Source organism: Cinclus cinclus, chromosome 1, assembly GCF_963662255.1.
Source record: "Cinclus cinclus chromosome 1, bCinCin1.1, whole genome shotgun sequence".
NCBI classification, from domain to species: Eukaryota; Metazoa; Chordata; class Aves; order Passeriformes; family Cinclidae; genus Cinclus; species Cinclus cinclus.
Genome location: NC_085046.1, coordinates 68652593 through 68675295, shown reverse-complemented (window position 1 = coordinate 68675295; position 22703 = coordinate 68652593). Strand labels below are relative to the sequence as shown.

Genomic DNA, 22703 nt, shown 5'->3' with positions numbered 1-22703 from the left:
ATCTGCCCATCACCTAATATCTCCTAAAGGGAATTGATTGCCCTGTAGAATCAGGACAGTAAAGGGCAAGTCAGCAGCTATTTTTTGGGAAGCACATATTTTATTATTGAAGTGAAAAAGCTTGGGTTTTTACCTGAGCTCTGAAGTTGCCTGCTAGTACAGACCTATGTTTCTCTGCATGGAATTTTTGTGTTTAGAAAAGAGAGTTGAGGGGAAGATAAGCAAGCTCAGCATCAAGTCAAATCACAGTCAGCCACCCATATGCCTGTTCCAGTCCCTGGAACAAGTTAAATAAGCTGCTGAACGGCAGAAGGGAAGTCCGCAGCTATCCTATCAAAACAGTTTTGACAGCCTGTAATGTGGAATTCCATACCTCTTCTCTGACCTCTCTACCATGTATGTCCATAAAGACAAATTGCACAATTCAAGTGCAGTGTCTTGATTTTATCAGCTAAAACAGCTTTCTGCCTCAACAATTAGCTAAACTGTTAAACACAGGAGTTTCCATAATTGAACTAGCATCTTTATCTGAGCTACTAGAGTTTCCAGATGCTGCTAAATTCACAGCCTCAGAATTGTTTTATTGAGCTTAACCTTACACTGAGGTTCAGGAATAAACTCTGAAGTGAAGCTACAGAAAATGACACGAGAATTACTTGCTTCATCTAGAGATAAATAAAGTAGAGGAGACAGTTTAGGACACAAAAAGCCTTTATGTTTGAGAAGTTAACCATTTCAACAGAAGACTCTGAAGTATTTTGCAACTACTGTTACATTGGACAGTCAAGGATACAAAACTGCTGACAGAAGCAACAGTGGAGAGCACCAAATTAAAAAATGCATGCTTCAGCACAACTGCACAGATTCCTTCTCTCAATGAATACTTGCCTGCTCAGACTATACTTAACTCCTACCCATCTCAACTTCATGCCTCATCCTCCTCTCCTTCCTCTTCAAACTCGCCCTGCTCATCAGCAGTGGCATCCTGGTATTGCTGGTATTCAGAGACCAGGTCGTTCATGTTGCTCTCGGCCTCCGTGAACTCCATTTCATCCATGCCCTCGCCGGTGTACCAGTGCAAGAAAGCCTTGCGCCGGAACATGGCCGTGAACTGCTCCGAGATCCTCTTGAAGAGCTCCTGGATGGCCGTGCTGTTGCCGATGAAGGTGGCCGACATCTTGAGGCCGCGCGGGGGGATGTCGCAGACGGCCGTCTTGACGTTGTTGGGGATCCACTCCACAAAGTAGCTGCTGTTCTTGTTCTGCACGTTGAGCATCTGCTCGTCCACCTCCTTCATGGACATGCGGCCCCGGAAGATGGCGGCCACCGTCAGGTAGCGGCCGTGGCGGGGGTCGCAGGCGGCCATCATGTTCTTGGAGTCGAACATCTGCTGCGTCAGCTCGGGCACCGTCAGGGCGCGGTACTGCTGGCTGCCGCGGCTGGTCAGCGGGGCAAAGCCCGGCATGAAGAAGTGCAGCCGCGGGAAAGGCACCATGTTGACCGCCAGCTTGCGCAGGTCGGCGTTCAGCTGGCCGGGGAAGCGAAGGCAGGTGGTCACGCCGCTCATGGTGGCCGACACCAGGTGGTTGAGGTCCCCGTAGGTAGGAGTGGTCAGCTTCAGGGTGCGGAAGCAAATGTCATACAGGGCCTCGTTGTCAATGCAGTAGGTCTCGTCCGTGTTCTCCACCAGCTGGTGCACAGAGAGGGTGGCATTGTAGGGCTCCACCACCGTGTCCGACACCTTGGGCGAGGGCATGACGCTGAAGGTGTTCATGATGCGGTCGGGGTACTCCTCGCGGATCTTGCTGATCAGGAGGGTGCCCATGCCAGAGCCCGTGCCTCCGCCCAGCGAGTGGGTCAGCTGGAAGCCCTGGAGGCAGTCACAGCTCTCCGACTCCTTCCTCACCACGTCCAGCACAGAGTCCACCAGCTCAGCGCCTTCTGTGTAGTGCCCCTTGGCCCAGTTGTTGCCAGCCCCGCTCTGACCTGCGGGGCAGACCGCAAGCCAGGTGCCACATTAGCGCCCCATGGACAAACACACATGATGCCACAGCCCCTTCCCCACGGGCTCCTCCCCTCCCTTCCATCCCCACTCTGCTATGGGCATTCAGGTGCCCCGGGGTCACTCGCATGCTGGCTCCCAGCCTTTCCCGTGTGTGGAGTTCCTAGTCGGGGAACTCCTCCATCCCACGGTCACTCACCAAAGACAAAGTTGTCGGGGCGGAAGATCTGTCCAAAGGGGCCGGAGCGCACAGAGTCCATGGTGCCGGGTTCCAGGTCCACAAGGATGGCACGGGGGACATACTTGTTACCTGTGGGAGGAACCAGCACCAGCGTTACAGCCTTGCCGTCGGCAGCCAGTATCACAGGAACCCTGCTGTGCTCCCATCCGCTTCCCACTGATTTGCTGCTGAGGGCATGGAGGGTGTGGGAATTTGAAAAGATCAGGGATGGGAAAACAAAGCAGCCACTTAAGCTGTGCTGGGGCGTCACCCACTGCGGGGAGGGCTGGGGGACCCCTGCTTGCACACCCTATGCCCCCTCCCCCGGGAAGCTCATTATAGAGGAACACTACCGGTGGCTTCATTGTAGTAGACGTTGATCCTCTCCAGCTGCAGGTCGCTGTCCCCGTGGTAGCTGCCCGTGGGGTCGATGCCGTGCTCATCGCTGATTACCTCCCAGAACTGAGGGGACCGAAGGGTGGTCAGTGCTGCCACGCCCCTCTCTCGCCCCCTGCCAAGTCCCCGCCACGTGGCGATCCAGGATTCGCCGCGCGTGGGTGCGGCCCCCCGGCCAGACAGAGCCACTACCGCGCCCTACATATCCCCCCCACCGACGGGAGGGGTGTGGCACCGCCTCGGCGCCCCTTCCCCCGCCCGCTCAGGACCCCTGCAGCCCGCGAGGGGCTGATAGACAGCACCTGATGCCTCCGCCCTACCCTTCTTCCCCAAGGCGCGCCGCACCCACGGTGCGGAAACCCCATCGCGTTTCCCCCTACGACCGAGCGGCCGGGAGCCGTCCCGTGCGGACCCTCCCAGGGACGGGCGAGCCCAACGATTCTCCGCAGCGGGAAGCCGCGCTCTTTCCCTCCCGGCAGCGCTCTCCTCGGGATACGCGGAGCCCGGCTGAGCGGGCACCGCCCCACGCGCAGCGTCCCGGGTGGACGAGCCGGTCGGCGGTCCGTACCTTGGCGCCGATCTGGTTGCCGCACTGCCCGGCTTGGATGTGCACGATCTCACGCATGGTGCCGGTATCCGAAGGTGCCGCCCCGCTGCTCCAGCCGCCTTCACCGCCTGCTCCGCCCGCTCCCGCACTCGCAGCTGCAGCGGCCGCGCCCCTCGCTGCCCCTTAAATAGGGCGTTGCGCCCCGCCCCGCCGGTGACGTCATGCGGGAACGGCGCGGAGCCAATGAGCGCGCGGGGGCGGGGCGGAGCAGCGGCGCTGTGCGGGGTGTGGCCTGGGCGTGGCCGGCGGGAGCGGTCGGCGCGCTGCCGCCGTCCCCGTTCGGAGCTGACAGCGGGGACAAAGGCGCTGAGCGCCGCGATGGGGCGGCCGAGTCGGGCCGGGCCGCCCACGTGTGAACCACGGAACCTCCCTGCGGTCGCCGTCCCGCCCTTCGCCCTCCCGCGGCCGCCGCCGCAGCCTTTTGTTCCCCGTGATGCGCAGCCTTCCCTGCCGCAGCAGCGGGCGTTGCCGTCGGGAGTGGGAGTGGAACCCCGCGGCTGCCCCCGCCTCCCCCACCGGTGTCTCCGTTCACACGGTGCCGGCGGGAGACTCCCTCCCCCCTGGGGGCACAGCGCACCCGCCGGCATCACCGGGCGCCCGTGGTTGCCGCCCGTCTGCCCGCACAAGCCTGCTCCGGCGGTCAGGGGTCCCACGCCCTGACCCGGTTTATCTACCCGCGGCACGGGCTTTCCTCCAGGACGGGCTTTGCGGTGATCCGGTCCGCCAGCCCTGCCCTCGAGCGGTCCCCGCCTGCCTCTCCTCGGTGCCGAGCTCGGCTTCTCTTTCTGTGCCTAAAACGATCGGTTTTGGTGCCCGAAGCTGAGCCAGGAGCCGCTCTCTAGCCAAGCTCCCTGCTCCGCGCTGTCCCCCGTCCGGCCGCAGCCACCAGCGACCCGCGAGCAGACAATAGTGCTGCTGCACAGGGCCAGGGGCTTGAGGGGGGTGGTTCCCTCAGCTCTGCAGCAAGCGGGTCTTGCTCTTCGTCGCTTCTTTGCGGATTTACGGGTGCTGAGGGATGAAGAAAGGAAAGGGCGGGGAAGCAGAAGGTTGTACGTGTGGTCCCCAGAGATTATTTCTGATTCCCCACTTTATTTTCGAGCAGTCCCGTATGTAACCGCGGGCATTACAGCTGTGGCAGGGGAGGGCAGGCGGGGCCCTCGGCGGCCGGCTGGGCACGGCACTTGCCCACGCCGCCGGAGGAGGAGGAGGAGGTCGCGGGGAGGAAGAGCACGGGCAGGGTGTCATGGTTCCCGCCGTGCCCGGTGCCCTTCGGGGCGGTCAGCCCAGCGTGGAGGCTCCTCCTCGGCATCGCCTGTTTCTCACCACGGTCTCGGTGTGCGTGTGCAGCGGAGGGAGGGTGCGGCTCCCTCGGGAGGCTGCTCCGAGCCTAGGCAGGCGCCCCGTAGCCAGCGGCCGGCGGGACTCCACTAAGCCCCATTTTAGCGACCCGCTAGATGAAGGCTACTTCATCTATTCTACAATTCAGCTTCTCTAGGGGTGCCGATTAAAGCGCATCACCATTTTCAACCCGCATTTCTTCAATGTATTTCCTCTTCTTTCTCCCTCCTTTGTTCTATTCACGTGCCGGTGTCCTTAATCTCTCTAACCTGGTTTTATGCAGATCTATAACCTTGCCTATGGATTACTCCGGATTTTATTTTACTTTCTTCCAAGGCAATCTTCAACACAACCCGGTTTCCTCTGATTGATATGCCAACGCATCCATACCTTTCTTTTGTTTGCCTTACGGTGAGAAGGCATCCCTTCTCCAAAAGGCATGCTAGAAAATACACCCTCACGTTTGTCTCTTCAATAGGGATTCTGATAAAAATTAATCTGATCATTTGCAGTCCCTGTGAAATCTGTTTCTACTGGCCTAAGTCAGGAGCAATTTAATTATTTGGTTGACTACGCTTCGCAAATAATGTGTAGCTGTAATTCCAACCGAACATTTTTTTGTGGCATGCTAACTGCATAATCAACATCCTCATCTATAATTATTTGTTCAAGAACAGCTTGCAGATTTAGCAGCTCCAGGGGATCACTGACCGCTCCAGGTAACGATTCAAAGTAATGCCAGTCTTTCCCATGGCTGCGGCGGGTGTGTTCCTGAAAACCCTGTCATAGTAAAACTCGGTGACAACAGAGCTGGTGCAAAATACAGGTACTGTGACTGCTCGCTACTATTATTTCCAAGTATCCTGGGTGTTGTACACTGCACATTAGTTTTTTACGAGAAGAATAACTGACATTTCGGTGTGAAGGGGAGTAGCTGATTTTACACGTTCTCCTTACCTACGCTAAGCTCATTCCTAACAGCTTGAGGCTTCAAAGGAAGCCATTTTAAAATCCAATTCAAGGAAAACAGATTATTCACAGTAGAGGAAAGAAACCCACCCCAACAGCTTTGCCTTAGAATAAACTAATACATATTTCTGAAGCGAGGGGATTCAAGTATATCTACTGTATAGAACTTGTTGAGACTGTAAGAAAAATAAAACATGTGAAATGCTTATTTTTAAAATAAACAGCTGCTTTGCAGAGAGATGAGAGAGGAAGCCCAGGTCTAGCTTTTCTGCAGCCCCGAGACCAGACTCCTTAGAGGTGAATGGCAGCCGTTCAAATAACTTCAGGATACTTCAGACAAAGTCCATTTTAGTTCGAAGGTGAGCGTTTGGGACGGAGGGCTCCTCAAAGACTCGGCACAGCTTGTTGTGAATTACTTGCAGGAAAATGAAGTGTTCAACTCTTGGCTGCCCGTGCCACTCTCCGCTCTCTCTGGATCTGCCTCACACTGCTGTGTCTGTCAGCGCAGCCCCTGCCCCAGCCCCGGGGCTGGCTGGGCTCCTCCATCCCCATCTCCCCGGCAACCGCCCCCCCGCCCGGCAGAAACGAGCTGCACAAAAAAAAAAAAAAACAAAACAAAAAAAAAAAAAAAAAAAAAAAAAACCCACAACATTTTCATTCGCCAGGCTGATTTGCCAGGATGTAGAAGCACTGTGGGTAGAGGACGGCGGAAACGGTGGCAGGGCGGGTGAAATGCCAGCTTGCAAGGTTGTTCACAGTCGTTCTTGATGTTAGAGAGGAGGAATAACACAATCACAGTCAAGAGTTTGTTTAATGAAGGTCAGAGGATCAACCCAGTTTTATCTAACTTGTCCTCTTCCCCCTCCCTTTGTGGTTCCCATCCTCCCGCTACAAGGTTGGGTGTGATCACCGTCAGAGCCTCTGTCTTACGCTATTGAAGTGGGCACTGATGAAAAGAAGTCCTGGTTTCCTTGCTAGATGCAGAAGGTTGCAAAAGCCAGCTAACAAAAGCCCAAGGGAAAGACTTAGTCATATTAATTTATAATAGAAAATATGTGCTTTTGTGGGATGTACTGCAGCATAGTTTGTGGGTCATTAGAATGTTTTTTCTAAAAAGAAACTTGCAACCGTCCCGTGGCTCAGCATGACATCCCACTCCTCATCTATGCCTCCTCTCAGAAGGACGGAAATCCCTTACAGACCTTGAAGTTATGCTCAAACCCCTAAGAGAGGCACCTAGACCTTCTATATATTGGGGAGAAAGATGCTGTATTGTACAACAATTAGAAAGAAGTTTGGACCCTCATGACTTGAGGTCTTAGACCACAGACCAAGCTGGACATCTAGTGTAGCTCATTAGGTCACTTAAGGCAAACCAATATTTTGCTCCTCACCGTGGTCCATCGTAACTCAGCAGAGGGTCAGTGAGGGGTGGGCTGGGAGGACCCTCTGTACATCTGAGAGGAGCTCAGAGTGGTGCAGATGGAGAAGGAACATTTTACAAACAAAATTTTGTTGAGTATCTCCATTTCCATGTGTCCTCATGGTTTTGCATACAGGTTGCTTGCAGTCTGTGTCAGTGGCTGGAGCCACCAGAACCAGCTGCTGGGAAAGGACAAGGCTGGCAGTAGCCACAGCTGTGTGCTGTGACCCTCATTACCCTCGCTCCCAACAAAACCCCTGGCTGTAACATAGCCCAACTACACCGCTCAGACCCAGACTCCCAAGAAAATTGCTAAGCTGTGGGAAAGCCAGCAGCACAGCTCCCTGCCTAATAAGAAAAGGTACAAATGCAGGCAGAGGATTATAGGAACATGATCATCTGTGGCTAAAGGACAGGGTGGAAATCTGCGGGATCCTAAAGGAAGAAAACAGAGAGGCAGCCGAAAACTGCAATGCATCAACACTGAAGGTGGGTTCATGGGAGCAGTGAAGTCCAGCCCTCCTCCCTCTGCCTGCAGCTGCCCGGCCAGCACACCAGAGTCGGTCTCTGCCCATCAGTGCAATGCTTAAACCCCACAGCTCAAAGCCAAGCTGCCTTCAGGCCACAGTACGCAAGGATAATGCCAATGTGTGCCAAATGGGACATGCACAGGGTGATCCAGGACCTGACAGGGAAGGTTGGTCAGCAGTGGCCTCACACCATCCTGTCTGCTGAGTGGGCTCTGGCCACTCAACAAGCCCCAGTGGGTGAGGTTTGGGCCATGGACCTGCTGTATTCACAGTCCCCATGTCCTCCTAAGCAGCACCCCGGGGAGCAGGGTCACCTCTACAGTGCTGCCATGCTTGCCAGCAGGGCCCAGGGCCGGGGCAGCTGCCCCTAGCCCCTGCCAATTCTGCCCATCCTGGGCCATCCCTGGCCTCATCCCTGCTGAGACCAGGAGCTTCTGAAGCTCTCCCCACCGTGGGCTTCAGCCAGATCGCAAGATAATTTTTTTCTCTTTTACTGCTGCTACAAGTCATTGTTCCTAGCAAATAGTTAAAACTCTGTAACTGTTTAATTTTTTTTTTTCTGAGAGCACCTGTCTGCTCACCAGTTCCTCTTTATTACACAGCATAAGGATTGCTTTCACGAAACAAAAGCTGGAGCAAGGCTGACAGGCAGAACCCCACTGTATTCTCAGAAACAAAACTCCCCAGCCTCATCTTAAGGACTCTCACTGCAACACTTTGTCAGCAAAAATTACAGCAGTAAGAAGCCCCAAAGGAGTTTCTAAAGGACATCCCAAGACCACATGACACCTTTCATGTGCATAGTGCCACATATTGTGCATTTGGTTTCCCATAGCACATAATGGACCTGTGACAGTGTTGTTTCCTGGTTCATCTCATTCACACTAAGGCTGATGCATATGCCCCCATATAAGCTAATAATAATATTAATGATAATAATAATTATAGTTCAAAGATCTACAAAGTCTTCAATAATATATAATATGTGGGAATATAAACGACAGAAGTGCAAAAGAGAGATGAGAAATAGCTCCTCTAATTAGGAAATTACTAAATGAAGAAAAGCAAAGAGCAGGTAAGAAGAGGCAAAGGGCAGTTTGCCTACTACCGGGTGAGAGTGTTGATGAGAAATTGATCTGCTCTCTAATAAATCCACTTGCCTGGCCACCAAATGTGGCAAGATGTTGAATGGACGCTGGGGTCCCTGAACCAATGATGGGAAAGCATTTTGATTCCTGTGTGCTCTGCTTGCCAGGCATAAATATTAATAAGTTTCCAGCCTCAGTACTGTTGCTGATGCAGCTGTTTCTACATTCATGTGGAACAAATTCAGTAAATGCAAAGGAGAAAGGCATGAAAGAAAATATTCACTTGCTTGTCTGAGTTATTCTTGAAATCTGGTTTTGCTCCTTTCTTTCATAAGCAGGATTTTTTTGGATGTGTGTATATGTTCGGGCTGAAGTAAAATGTGACAAATTTACACAGTTTGAGGATCTTGTTGCAAATGGCAGTGTCAGAGGGTAGAAATGCTGGCAAGACCCTTATTTGCAGCCGTCAGGTCATAATCTGGAACCGCAGCGCTACAGGAGCCACCTGCCCGGCAAATACTCCTTTTTTTGTTTCGATTCTCCTTGGTCAAAACAATTTTTTCTTTCCACCCCAACGACTCATCATTGAAACCCCGATAGCAACAAGCTGCCCTGCATCGGAACTAAGTCTAATTTCTATTGAATTCGTTGCCTCCCTCGACCAGCTCGGTTTTGGTATGTTAGGGAAGCAGAAGTCTTTGTAACCGGTTTGAACAAAGAATTTTTTTTCAAGGTCTTCTGCCACCACCCTGCTCTCTCCTCCCTGCAGTTACATTGCGGCTGGCAGCGCTGCTTGTTGTAAGAGTGTGCTTGTCAACTCGTTAACACATCATTTTTCCCTTTGCTAAAGGCATGATCGTGCAAATTAATTGCAAAGACCTTATCAAGCAGCTGCGTTGGCCTCTCAGGTGCCTCTGAGAAGAATGGAAAAAAAATAAATATTATTTTTAAGGCTCAGAAAACCGGTCTCCCAGATTACTCATATGTATATTAAATATCTGTCTTACTGGCAAAGGAAATCACAGAGATTTCTCTGTCCCCGGACCAGTTGCCGTCCCGTGTTGGGCTGGAGGGAGATGATCCGGGTATCAGGAGCTTGCAGCTGAAAAAAGCAGGGTTTGGGGGAGCTGCGTAGTACTGTGCTGTGCTGTCAGTGCAGCAGTACAACCGCTCTCCTGATGGCAGGATTTACACAAAGGCTTTGATCGTCTGGTTTACTAAAGCTGGAAGCATCCTCACCAAGACGGAACCAAGAGCACAGCTGAAAGCACCATTTCCATGCCTTCCTTCCCCTTGTGCTTTAAGGAATCCCTGCGCTGAAGTTAAAGTGATGAGGAAAAGGCGGCAAAATTGGGGTGTGGTGTCACAGGAGCACTGCGCCAGCGCTGACATTATCACTCGGAGACATTGGTGTAGGTTCTTGATAGGCGCTTGTAGGGGAGCAGGAAAGAGAGAGAGCCGACCTGTGTCCATAGAGTTGCTCGGGTTTTATGGGCTGAAGCCTCACCTTGGCACAGGTGAGGATGTAGGTAGGTAAGCAAACCATCCAGCACTACCTCTGAGCGCACACTGCAGCATTTTACACGATGGCTAAGTGAGGTTCATCATTACAAGGTTTTCTCTTCTGCTCACGGGAGCAGGTACCTTTTCAACTGATTTGTGTAGAGGCTGGCTCAGATTCTGAATGCATTTAAAAAATATATCACTTCCAAATGGCATGAATTCCTTTGTCCTGCTCTCTCCTCCCATTTTCCCATTTACGGCTCTTCACAGGATTTAGGGATATTTTTCACCGATTTGCGTTTGCCTCACGAGAAGCATATAACTTCATGAACACAAATCTTTCAATCCTGAGGAAGGCCACCATCCACCCCAGGGCACTGTAATAGCAGCAACAGTGCCTGGCACCAGCTTTTTCAAACACAAAAGCAGTAAAGGGAGAAAATTTCTGATGCTTTCTGAGAGGCAGCAGAGAAGGATATTTTTCAGCTGCTGTTCAAGGGCAGGACACAGACTTTTTGAAGATGCAGTTTCAGCCTCTTAGGATCATACTTTGAATATGCAGTAAAGGGACCAACAACATTTTCCTAGGGAGATGTGTTCTCACAATGAAACTATTCTGTTTGTTCAATTGTCATGAAAATGGGGAACACCCCCATCTTTGGCCACTATTGTGAACTATTTTAAATGTTTTTAAACTCAGGAATTTGGAAACAGATCACTTAAGTGAGGTTTGTGAAAGTTAAATCCTGTGTAATCAATAACATCAGATACACTGATGAGGTGTCAAACAATAGCCATCTGAGGTACTTCTGCTAGGAAATCAAATACACCCGAGGTCTAAATCATGCTTTTCAAGAACTGTGCTAGGAACTCAGAGATCCTGGCCAAAGCAGCCATATCCTTATGGCTCAGGTGACATTTGCTGCTCGCTAGTAATGTACAAACAATCATTTGAGACATTCATTCTTTCTGCAAAACCACTGTGTTCAACAGAGCAGGAAGAAAAAGCTGAGAGAAAAAAACTGAATTGAGCTGAGGAACTTCTGAGTGAAGACTGGGAGGCTGCTAAGGGACAATGCCAGGCCTGTTAGCTTCCTGCCTTGCCCAGGCAAGAGGATGCAAAATAATCAAAGCTGATTTTGTACAGCTAGTTTTGCCTGCTTGTAAATGGAAAAATGAAAAGGCCATGGCATCACTTTAAAAAGCAATTAAAGAGAGTGGCTGTTCGGAGAACCAGACTGAGAGGCAGGGCCTTGCTGCCATGCTGGAGAATGGGAGAAGCCATATGTGGGCACATCCAGTTGGACCTGCAGGTTAAGGGTCTTGTGACAGAGACTATTAAGTCCAAGGCTCAGTGTAAAGAGCAAAATAAGATTCATGGAAATCCTGGCATCAGCAGAAGGAAAGTACCCAGAGGGGTGGGGAAGAGACCAGAAGTGCAGCAAGTTCCATAACCATGGCAACAGCAAACTATCTGTCAAAAAAAGGAATTTCACTCCACTCCCAAAGCAGCCTGAATCTCGGTCAAACCTTTGTTTATGTGGCTGCCAGTGCTGCATGTTGAATCAGTAATTTTCATGGCTATGAACGTGACTCTCTGCAACCTGAGAAGGCAAGTGGGCCCTCGAGTCTGCAGCAGACTGATGTTCCCTTAGGTTCAGGACACCACACACCCTCTGCATGTTCTGTACCCTGACCTTGTACTGTGCTAGGTGACCCAGGGACAGAAGAATATCAGGATCCACCAGGTGTGTTGTATGTCACATAAGATCTAGGATTTGAATGAAGCAACATAAAGGAAAACATTTTTCAATACTATCTCATACTATCTCTTTGTCCTTCCCTTCTCAGGCTTTCAGAAAGTCAATTCCATTAAGTTTTCACACCTGTGTCCTTCCCTGTCAGGCCACAAGTGTGTAGTAACCCATTGCTCCTGCAGATCTCACTACAGCTGCTGACATTTGTGTAGGAGAGTTGGTGCTGGTAAGACACTTTGGGATTCTCCACCATGAAGTGGTCTGCCTGCATACAAAATATGATTTCCAATTGTCTGCATAAACCTCTTGTCCCCAAGGGGAGCAGTGAGTCACTCCGTGTTAGTGCCTCCTGTCCAGTAGCTACGAAACCACATGTCTCAAATGCTCCAAGAGATCTAAGGACGAGTCCTCCAATGACTCATATGACAATGAAAGGAAACTGTCTGATTTGATAACAGCAGAAATTTAGGCTGGGCTCACAAAGGTCCTTACAAGCTATGTGTCACATGGAGTTTGTGTTCAGCTGCAGGGAGATAGGCAACAGTTGTACTATTCCAGTCTGCCAACAAGTGAAATAAAGAAGGGTAGGAGGGATTTGCAGGAGGCCATTGGGTCAGTGGGGCACAAAACCTAACAGACATGATTTCTAATCAAACACATTGTGCGGAGGATCACAAGTGACAGAGAATTGCTGTGCCACCTTCATCCCACTTGTACGGAAATTCTAACAGCTGAGGTCACAAACCCCACCCAAAAAACCCCCCAAAAAAGTGGAAGTCTGAATTTTCTTGTAGCAATGCCTGCCTAGGTACCAACATGTATGCTGAGGAGGTCTTTTAGCAGTTCTGCTAACACTGTCTTAGCAGCTACTGCAGTTGTGGAATTGCTTGTACATCTCTATATTGCATCTGCTTACTAGTGGTTTTTAGACGTTTTTCTCAGAGAGTGCTGGCTTTAATATTGCTTTGGATTGCAAGATTCATAGCATGAACTTAGTGCAGTCCCTTTGCAAATCTCTTTAATTGATTTTCATACAAGTTCACAAGTTTGATTCCTCCATTTTCTGCAACTTTTTCAGAAGTTCCAGCCTGGATTCTCTTTCCATCTCTTTTTCTGAGACTACAACACAGGTTGATCAATGTTTGACAAAGTGTTTTGAGTCCTCAGGTTACTCCCATGGCCATAGTTAGATCATTCAGAAGCAACTTCCTATCAGATCTAACCAACAACCCATGCCAGGATCCCAGGAAAAGGTTTTGACCACTTTGATTCCCCAGACTGACTTATTATCATATTAGCTGAGCATGAGCGAGGACTGGCCCAGCCACTCCTTAAGACTTGTTAGGATCATCACAGCTTCACAACCATAATAACTGTAAAGTGTAAGCAGAGACAATTCTCCCTTTCATGCTTGTCTGATTCTGCCCTCCATGGTGCCACCACAGGTTTTTGAGCAGAGGCACAACAATCTGTGTCAGAGGATGGATCCAGCTGAGAAAAACCATGCAATGATGGAAGAAAAAAAAAAAAAAAAAAAAAAAGGAAGTATTATTTTTCCCAGATTCTCAGGTGCCTTGATGTAGAGGGAGAGAAAAGACCACTCCCTCAGCCATCAATGCCACTAATGGAAGTCTACATACAACAAGAATCCAAGTCTCAAAGAAAGTAGATCCCTGGAAGCTTGGGACTACAGCACAACTACTGCAACAGCAGCCTGGTGTCATGGAGCCTTAGCAGAGCAGCTGGAAGATTTTGCATGGCTTTATCAAGAGTCATTTACTCCTCTGCAGAAGGATGACAAATCAAGAAAACTAGAACATTCTAGGCATCAGCAGAGAGGTTTGCTGATACACACTAATGGTTACCTGCCTTCTCACAGGTCAAATTCACTCTATTCATGCAGAAGACAAAGCACAGAATACATTTTGGAATCAGAAAAAATTGCTGCTCTCAATGATATCCCAGTTCATAACTATATTTTATGGGTCTTAACTCCACCATTACCAGGAAGAAGATTTACTTCTCACTTGAAACTGTACTGGAGGGGAGATGATGATCAGTAAAAATCAAGGTTTAGGATCTAGTGGCTCTTATGGGTGACTTAACTTTAGGAGAAGAACAAGGTGGGTAAAAGTACATACCTTTAATGAGGTCTCCTGGACCTTGGATCTCACCTGAGCAGCAGTACATTCACATACATACAAACATGCAGTGCTTTTTGCTAAGATATGTTTACTTTATCATTATTTCCCTCTCCAGTGTCTCATTACAGCTGAGGCTCATTCCAGCCTCATACCTGACAAACAAGGCAGACTTATTGGCACTGCTTTCAAGGCCATGGGAAAAAAAAAAAAAAAAAAAATGAGTATTTTAAAGGAAATGAAAGAGGTTCCATACACATATAGAGTGTTTTCCCCTCTCATTTTGTAGGGATTCTCATGACCTTGCAGTGCTATAATCAAGAAATTCATTTCACACTTGATAGTCTGGTTCTGCACAGCTCTACTCACACACCTGCACTGCAAATAAAAATGCTTAACCAGCATTTTAGTCACTAGATAAATGATTTTCCTCTTCTGAGCTTAAACAAGGATGTAGCATGATTTACAGAGAGCAGCTGCATTTCACAGAGAAGTATCGAACACGCAGAACTGCTAATGTGCAGAGGAGCCCTGTGACTTACTTTTAGAGGTCTGCAAGGTTTAGGATAACGGAAGTCACAAGCACTTCGGAGAAGACTCCAAAAGAGGAGTCAGAAGAGGAATATATCACAGTGTGATCAAATAGAGGCGGTTCCCTGTAGGGAGAAGCAAGCCTGGAGACAGCCTCAGAAGCAGCACCAGACACTTGCACCTGACATGGAAAGACCAGCGAAGAAATTCTTACTTCAGCCCAGCAGATGACTTTAACAAAGGTTTAGCACATTAGGAGGCTCAAACTTCTACTTTGTGGGAAGACACATTGAGCTGGAATTTTGTTAGAACAGATCCTTCACTAGGACTCCATTGCAGAAGCCAACTCTGACCCAGCATAGCAAAGAAACTGGCTCTGAACACTTAAAGGATTTGCCTACGTGAATAAATCTGTCTGCAAAGCTGCAGAACACCTTACCTTTCACCTCCACTTCCTTTCAAGTCAATGGAAACCAGGCAAGAGGGGTTCCTTCTCTCTCGAAAGAGAGACCTAAAAGAGTCTAAGTGAATTCTTCCCTAATATTTCCTTTTCTCTCCACTGATCAAGCAAGCCTGGGGCAAATTCCTCCATCACCTGCAGGTGTCTAACCACAGGAATCTCACCACCACCACCTGTGTGACTCCCGGCAGACATTTTATCCTGTTCCTAGATTTTTATTCCTGCAATGCTTCTGGCTGTTTTGGCTGGCAGCTACCCAGCTGCAGAGAGAGGGAAGTGTTTGGTCCATGCAGCCAACACTGCCTCCTTTCCAAGGTGGCTCGTGTCACCTATTTGCCTGTTTTCACAGTTGAAACAGACTGTGGGGATAGGGAAAGTCTGATGTTTGAGCTCCAACACAAGATTCAGCTTCTGCAGTGCCTCACCTTGTGAGGGACCGACCCATGTCGAGGGAAAGAGCTGGGACTGGCTGTAGAGTGGGGTACACGGAAGGACCAGCACAAGCCTGATCCTGTTTCAGCAGCGAGGCAGGGGGCAGACACAGTGGGGATGACACCATACATCCCATAATGCTTTTTGCAAGAAGCAAGTGACAAATGTAGGGCAGGGGAGGTGGCGTGCGACCCCGCCCCCCCACCCCCTCAAGTTGATCCTGTGCCGTGGGATGTCGGGGTATGGCAGCTGAGCCGGGTTTAGCTGCCTCCTGGGATTTAGTGTCAGTGCGGCAGCATGGGCAGAAATGAACAGGGCTGAGGATTTTCTTTTGGCAGATGCCAGGAGAACTGGAGCGGCTCAGGGAAGAAAAGTGATGAAGGATTCCTTTCTTTCCACCCTTTTCCTCAATGGGAAAATGAAATCCTACCATTTAGAAATGGAAATTTTAATTTCTAGCGGTAAGTAGGAAACCGGAGGCAGAGGAAATGCTGATTAAAAAGCCAATCTGTTAATAAGCACCCTTAACGTGCTTGTTCTTTGTGCAGCGATGATTGCCCTGCCGGTGGCATGAAGAGATATGTTTCCAATTGTAAAGGGCTCACGGCTATCAGGGAACCGACAATATTCTTATCAGCAACAGACGGTACAGTTACTGAAAATCCTCTCCAGTAATGACCGACTTTACTGTGCTCCGGTGGAAAGAGGGATGAGCACAAAATTCACACCCAAAGTAGGGCTTTTAATTATTCACGGCTCCATATTCTCCCGAGCGAAGCAAACCCGAATCGCTTTGTAGATGCCCAGTGCTGAAAAACCCCACAGGCGAATGAAGCCAAGGTCGCCGTGCCCTTCCTCTCCCTTCCCGAGGGCGCAGAGCACCACTCTATCTCTTTCTCTTTAGCCTGAAACCCCGGGGTTCCTCTCGGGTGACTCCCTGGAGGCACCACTGTCCAGGCTTGAGTCCGCAAGCAGGGGTTCACCTGCCACCTAGCGGGGTTTCCCCATCCCTGCGGCTGCCTCCGCTTTATCCCTCTCCCGGGCGGGCAGCGGGGCAAAGCCCGGGGAGGTGTGAGCCCCGGGAAGCCGTGCACGGAGCGGGGGCTCACCGGGGCTGCGGGTGCGCTCCCACACAGAGGGAGGGGGCTGTGCCTTTTGGAATAGGAGGGGAATAGCGGGAAACGGAGAGGGTGAGCACCGACCGGGGGAATTGCAAGTTTAGGAGGTATGGGGCCCGGAGGAGGCACGCTCCCGGGGGGCTGTACCCGGGCGTGCGTGTCCGCACTGGCGGGGTCTGGGCACGGACACAGGGGAGGCCCGGTGGAGGGGCGGGCACCGGTGCGGGTGTCCGTGTGCGCGTCCGGATATTCCCTGGGGGGGGCGGGAAGCGCTCATCCCCCGGGAGCCGGACGGGGCGGGCGGCAGAGCTGGGCCGGTGCCGGGGGCGGTGCCTCCCGGCGGGGCGGGCGCGGCGGAGCGGAGCAGAGCGGAGCGGAGCGAGCACCGCCTCCCCGGGGCCGCGGGGCGGGCTGAGCCCGGCCTCCCGCTCGGGCCTTGCGTGCTCAGGCCTGGCGGCGCCGGGAGAAGCGGCGGATGGAGGCGGCGGGCGGCGGCGGAGCGGCGGGCGGCATCGCCCTGCACGACTTCAGCGGGCAGCTGGGCGAGCAGCGGGTGCACTTCCACGCCATGCGGCTGCGGGACTCGCTCTTCCTCTGGGTGGGCGCCGCGCCCGCCCTGGCCAGCCTGGCCGTCGCCATGTGCAGCCCCCGTGTGAGTGTCGCTGCCGGGGCCCCGCTCGTCCCCCGGAGCCCCGCGGCGCTGGATGGCGGCCCCGCCGCCCCTAACCCGCGCTGCCGGCGCTAAGCCGCGCCTTGTGCTGTGCTCCACTTGCAGGACAGCATCCCGGTGGCCGCCTCTCTCCTGGGGGACCCCTCGGACACCGCCTCCTCCTGCCTGGCGCAGCGCTTGGGTAGGTGCGGGCGCGGGAGATGGGAGCCGCCTCCCGCCGGGAACGCGCGGGTCGGGACCGGCCCGGGCCTCTCCGGTGGCCCTGAGCCACCAGCCCGGGCTGGGTGGGTGCAGAGGGATGCGGAGCGCGCTGCCCCGGCCGCAGAGCCTCCAGTGCTGCAGGTTGCGGCAGTTTCCATCCAAACCACCGATTTACTTTTTTTATCCATCCCTATACGAGTCTGCGGCACCTGGAGTCAGCGGCCTTGAGCATGCTTTGCACTATCAGAAGTGAATTATTTGATATCCTTTCCCTGGCTCTGGGTGCGAGGCAGCGGCAGCACACGTTGCGCCTGTCGAGGGGGGTTTCAAGTGACCTCTCTGTAAACCTGTGACACTGCTGTGCTGGTGGGCGAGGTGGCCGTCATGCCAGGCACCTGCATATTTCCTGAAGATGAAGCCAACCCTCATCACATCTCGCACCTTTTAACTCCCACATTCCAAGAAGTTCTCTCCCTGGGAAGTCCAGGGCTGTCTCACAGATGCCTGGCCTTGATCTGACTGACCCAAATGGGCACCGCTTGGGATGATTCCATTTCCATCACGTGCAGCATACTACAGCTACTGCAATAGCTGAAATCCTGAATCTTGACGTCAGCTTGCAAACTCCCGTGTCCTAATGCATCCTAGGGCTTCTGCAGCTCTGACAGCTGTATCATGCTGATTACTCATCATCAGCTGCTGGTGGCTGATGCAGCTCCAACTGGTGAACTGCTGATGTGCTTGTTACCAGGTTTTAAAAGCAACATGCTGAGCTGCTCAGTCTCACCTTGCTTCCTCTGTTTCAGATGGAAAGGCCACGGAATTATTAAGCATCTCTGTGCTGATCTCCGTTTCAGACAGTAGGTCCTGAGTTTGCGTTGTCAGGCACTTACTGAGTCTACAGCAGCTTCTCCTCCGTGGCCACATAGAAAAAAGGGTTGCTCACAAGACTGATCTTTGAAAAGCAGTATTAGTATCTTTCTTCTTCACAGTAACTTCTAATAGACACTGTTTTAGTCAAGCCTGGTGGCACAATTTTCTTTACACTCCGAGTTCAATCCTTTCCACTTTAAGTAATAATTTTATGGAGTACTGTATAAAACAACTTCTTTACATGTAATTGGTGCCTTACTGGAAGTCAGTACAAATGTAGAAAGGATTTGCTTTGTATAAAGTGTAATGGTTTATTCCACTTTCCATTTGGTCTCCTTGCCACTCATTTCTTCTGAATCTTGCTCTGATCTTCTGTGTAGTGTTGCAGCCCAGCTGACAACTCTAAGTTATCGTAGTGACTAGTGTGGTTTTTTTTTTGTACATGTGCTTGCTATCTTCACTCTTAAAAGATTTATTAGATATTGCGTAGCTGAAGTTCATAATAACTTGCCATTTCTTCCATTAGTTTTTTCAGTATTCTAGGACAGAGGCTGCCTGAATCATCTGACTTTTCTTTCTCCTAGTGAGTTGTCTAGTTTTGCTGCCGTTTTTTTTTTCTTTTTTCTTAAGGTGCTTTTGTTATTTGCATTACTAATTTCCCATACTTTGGTACTGAGAACTGATACTGTTGCTTGGTACTGGTCTATAGGTTACTTTTTACCCTTGGAGTATAATGCACCCTTCCTATTTTCTTTTTCTTTGTGTACTTTAGGTGTCTTTTATTATTTCATCTTAAACCTCTGAGACAGCTGTGGCCCAGCTAGGCTTTTGATCCATGTTCCTCTCTATCCGTGACATTTCTCCACTGAGTTGCAGGTTTTCCTGCCAGTCAGCTCTTTTCATATTATTTTTATATACTGTTCTTGCTTGTGTGGTCCTGGTTAAGGTACATTATTTTGAGGAAGGCCTATAGACCTTTTTCACCTTTGGTTCAAAGGGGAGAGTCAATAATACACTTACGGCTTTGAATAATTTTGTGCTTGCTCTTTACCTGAGCTTCTGGGAAACGAAATACATATTTTTGAAATCTCACACCATAGTCCTTAGGCTGGCTTTTGACAGTCCAGCAATTTAGGTCAATTTATGGTCACTTAGTCCAAATTAATTTATCTATTTTTTGATTTATTTATCCTGAGACCAGTGGATCTGCAAGATCATCAACAAGCATCCCTGTATCTTTGTTTCAAGAAGTGCTTGTTAAGGAAATCTGTGCTCGACCTCAGCTAGAAATACCTAGCTTTGCTGTTATTGGTGTTTAGTTTTTCTCTGGGAATTTAAATCCTTGTTACTCCCAAAAAATCTGTAACAGCAGAGATGCTCTTCACAGCCAAGTCTGACTCATAGTTGTACTTCCAAGGTAGCCTTTTTAACCATCCTGACACGTGGTAACCTTCAGGCAGGCAGTTTTTCTCCTGTCTCCTCCCCCCATCATGCTCGTTACCACTTTTTCCTGTGCAGTTTCATGTCTCCACAGGCACTAGCAGGGGTAGCATGCAATGTCATTTGCACATAACTACTTCCATTTCTTATGTTTGCCAGTCTCATTCCATCATCTGCCACATATTCCTGCAATGTCAGATGATTGAATGCAATGTTTCCTGCCCTGGAGCAGGAGTTACATGCTGCTGTGCATCACCGTGCACACATTCTCCTTTTGTTTTCTTTATAGTTTGGTAGGGGTCCTAGCCACAACAGCTGCATTTTATGTATTGACTATCTCCTTCCATATTTCTGATTTTTTTTTTTTCTGTTGCTGAAGACACATGCACTTCATTCTTATTCCTCTTTCTACATACGTCTATCTACATCTGCTTCTGTGAGGTGCAGGGATTGTTTCCCACCACCCTGCCTGATTGCCTTGGCACAAGATGTGTCTCATTAGTCAATAAACCCAAATTCTAAGAATGTTTCCTGTAGGATACTGGAGGCCAATTCTTGAGAAAGTTCTTGTCCATTAGTGCCTCCCTCATATGCATATCCTGAAATCACTGTGCTTTGTGCTGCACAACTGATTAGTGCCAGGTTTTCAATCTTCCTTCTGTAGGGACTGGCAGACTCTTGGTGAAGATCACCTCAACCTTTTCTTTGAGTATTTCTCAGCTGGGCACCAGTCACTTTCATCACCTCTTTTCTAGAATAAATAGTCTACAAGCTAATGTCTAACACTTGTCCTGCCTCTTCTGCTCCTGCTAAGCTGCTGTTCAAGCTTGGGTTCAGGCCTTTGCTCTGTACATGGGGTTGTAGGAGAAGATCTGTGCTGCTGTAGTTTCTCCTGGTACGCAGCTCATCCCAGACTATGGCTGTCAAGGATGTTTTTCCTCCTCTTGGAAGAGACAGTGGAGTAAGGGTTGTAAACCAGGCTGCATGGGAAGCAGGCCTGCTGGAGGGCTTTTTAGGTAAGCCTTGTCTTTTGCAGTCTTCTGCAGATTTACTCTGAAGCTGAAGAAGGTCTTCCACAGAGGCATAAGATCTGTCCTCTTTTGTCCTTTCCACAGGAGTGCATGTGTCCAACTGAATCCTTGGGAAGCAGGGACTGAAAAGCCCCATGCCCCTCACAGCTGGGGCAGAGCTCTGGGAACAGAGATCCTTGGCACAGGCAGCCCGGAGGGACTCCCAGATTCACACTTCCTGGGAACTGGAACAGCATCCCAGAGACTCTATAGGCAAACATAATTAAGAAGTTTTGACACTGCAGTGCACTGTATAGTTTTGTTAGCTAGGATAATGGTATTAATTAGTTCAGAATTAGCATTGCATTTATGTAGGGCATGATGATGAAGCACTAGTGCTTACAAACCATGCTGCTTTATACCACAAAATTCTAGTGCCAGGTGCTAATTTTTGCAGTCAGAGCACCACAGTGCATTATATCAGCATTTTGTAGTGCTAAGTCTTAAAAGGTAGATGAGTCCTTGCATTTCAGAAGCAGCTCTACTTACTGAGTCAGGAAGCTAGTAACCTGTTAGAATAGAAAATAATAAAAAAATCATTTGCATAATGAAAATGCCTTAAAGGAGTTGTTTAACTACATTTTATATGTACATATAGATGAGTTTTCTGTATTTAACTGTTTAGAGTCCCAATTAGAAAGAATTGAGATCTTAGAAGTCCTAGTGTCTCTATTTTGAAGTTTTAAAAATTCAGTTGACATTTGTGAATATTCAGTAGAACAGTCTGATTTGTGTCTGGGATCATTACCTCCCAGCTCATTCCCAGACAAAAATATCTTGTGACCCAAATACTATTTTTTGTCTTCTATTTTACACAACTCAATTTAAATTTAGTGCCTGTTTTTCCTATATGTTTCTTACATTTTTTCACAAAGTGTAGCTTCAGTAATATATAAAGAAAGCCATGAATTTGCTATATTACCATGGTAAAATCTAAGTAGGATGGCATATTTTATTTATAAAGCACTTGGTATTATCTCTTCTACTCTGATAATTAAGTCATCTTGTCCCACTGGACAGGTTTTTTAATCACTGTTAATTAGCTCTGTCACAGAAGGCAGCTCTTAATTTTTGTAGCACCTCTCTCTAGGTACTTGTCGTTACAGTAGCCTGGAACTTGTGCTTGGCTTCATCATGTTTAGCAAAGGCTCTCCATCCTCTTGGAGCACTCATACACACTGTATGAAGAAAGGTTAAGGGGAAACAAAATTGACAGTGAGTTTAGACAGAACTGGGGCATAGCTTTTGATGGCCTTTTAAGGTTTCAATAAAAAAAACAGAACTTAGTTAATTTGGGTCCAATCACTTCTTGTGCACTTTCCCTCTAATGTTTTATACAGCACAGATTTACAACTCTGAATTTCAGTACTAAGAGTCCAGTACAGTCTGTGGTTTCACTTACAATGTAAGGTATTTAGGAAGTGTCCAAAAATCCACTACAAGCACTGAAGGATTTCCACAAGTGTATTGTGTCAGGTCAAAAACTAGTTGACAGTCACCAGTGTAGTCTTATATTGCTCACTTCTGTGATGTGCAAAATCTTGCCCAACGCCCCAGTGGTCAGGGACTTGTTCTGCTGTTCCTTTATAACTGCACCCAGCCCAGCAGGAGTGGAGAACATCTTAGGAATTTGCATGATGTGGCTTTTTAAGAAGCTTGCTCAAATACCATCATCACTTTTATATAAGAATAAACTCTGTCTGACTACTCTGCTTTGTGTTTTAGCCAGCAAGACCAAAAAGCAGATATTTGTGAGCTACAATCTTCAAAACACAGACAGCAATTTCACCTTACTCATAGAAAACAGGATCAAAGAAGAAATGACAGCTTTTCCAGACAAGTTCTGATTGCGCATCATTGTAAAAGAAGATGAAGGTTTTGTTTCAGAAAAACTGATTTCAATTTTCACACTGACATAAAGTTAGTATATTTCT

At 49.3% G+C, this 22703-nt stretch overlaps 2 protein-coding genes across 9 annotated transcripts; one reads left to right on the top strand and one right to left on the bottom strand.

Annotated features, from left to right (window-relative positions):
• Positions 1 to 699: 699 nt before the first annotated feature.
• On the bottom strand, positions 700 to 3290 carry LOC134043928 (tubulin beta-2 chain). Of its 7 annotated transcripts, XM_062493012.1 has the most exons (5): positions 3187 to 3284; positions 2576 to 2684; positions 2202 to 2312; positions 1727 to 1986; positions 700 to 1690 (listed from the first exon to the last, which is right to left on the bottom strand). In XM_062493012.1, exons 1-5 carry the CDS (start codon positions 3241 to 3243, stop codon positions 926 to 928), a joined length of 1302 nt encoding a protein of 433 aa, XP_062348996.1. In that variant the 5' UTR covers positions 3244 to 3284; the 3' UTR covers positions 700 to 925. The 7 variants fall into 7 exon arrangements, with proteins under 7 accessions (XP_062348996.1, XP_062348732.1, XP_062348903.1 ...); XM_062492748.1 differs by having other exon boundaries at positions 700 to 1986; positions 2202 to 2343; positions 2571 to 2684; positions 3187 to 3290; XM_062492919.1 differs by having other exon boundaries at positions 700 to 1986; positions 2573 to 2684.
• A 12546-nt stretch (positions 3291 to 15836) lies between these two features.
• PSMG4 (proteasome assembly chaperone 4) lies at positions 15837 to 22703 on the top strand. 2 transcript variants are annotated; one of them, XM_062499292.1, is made up of 4 exons: positions 15837 to 15858; positions 17016 to 17167; positions 17291 to 17366; positions 22495 to 22703. In XM_062499292.1, exons 1-4 carry the CDS (start codon positions 15837 to 15839, stop codon positions 22614 to 22616), a joined length of 372 nt encoding a protein of 123 aa, XP_062355276.1. In that variant the 3' UTR covers positions 22617 to 22703. The 2 variants fall into 2 exon arrangements, with proteins under 2 accessions (XP_062355276.1, XP_062355268.1); XM_062499284.1 differs by lacking the exon at positions 15837 to 15858 and having other exon boundaries at positions 16967 to 17167.

Coding starts and splice junctions, on each gene's coding strand:
- LOC134043928 (XM_062492748.1), bottom strand. CDS start 3,243: ATGCGTGAGATCGTGCACATCCAAGCCGGGCAGTGCGGCAACCAGATC. Junction 2,685..3,186: donor GCAACCAGATCGGCGCCAAG/GTACGGACCGCC, acceptor CGGTCCCCTCAG/TTCTGGGAGGTAATCAGCGA. Junction 1,987..2,201: donor CCCCGACAACTTTGTCTTTG/GTGAGTGACCGT, acceptor TCTGCCCCGCAG/GTCAGAGCGGGGCTGGCAAC.
- PSMG4 (XM_062499284.1), top strand. CDS start 16,991: ATGGAGGCGGCGGGCGGCGGCGGAGCGGCGGGCGGCATCGCCCTGCAC. Junction 17,168..17,290: donor TCGCCATGTGCAGCCCCCGT/GTGAGTGTCGCT, acceptor CTCCACTTGCAG/GACAGCATCCCGGTGGCCGC. Junction 17,367..22,494: donor CTGCCTGGCGCAGCGCTTGG/GTAGGTGCGGGC, acceptor TTTGTGTTTTAG/CCAGCAAGACCAAAAAGCAG.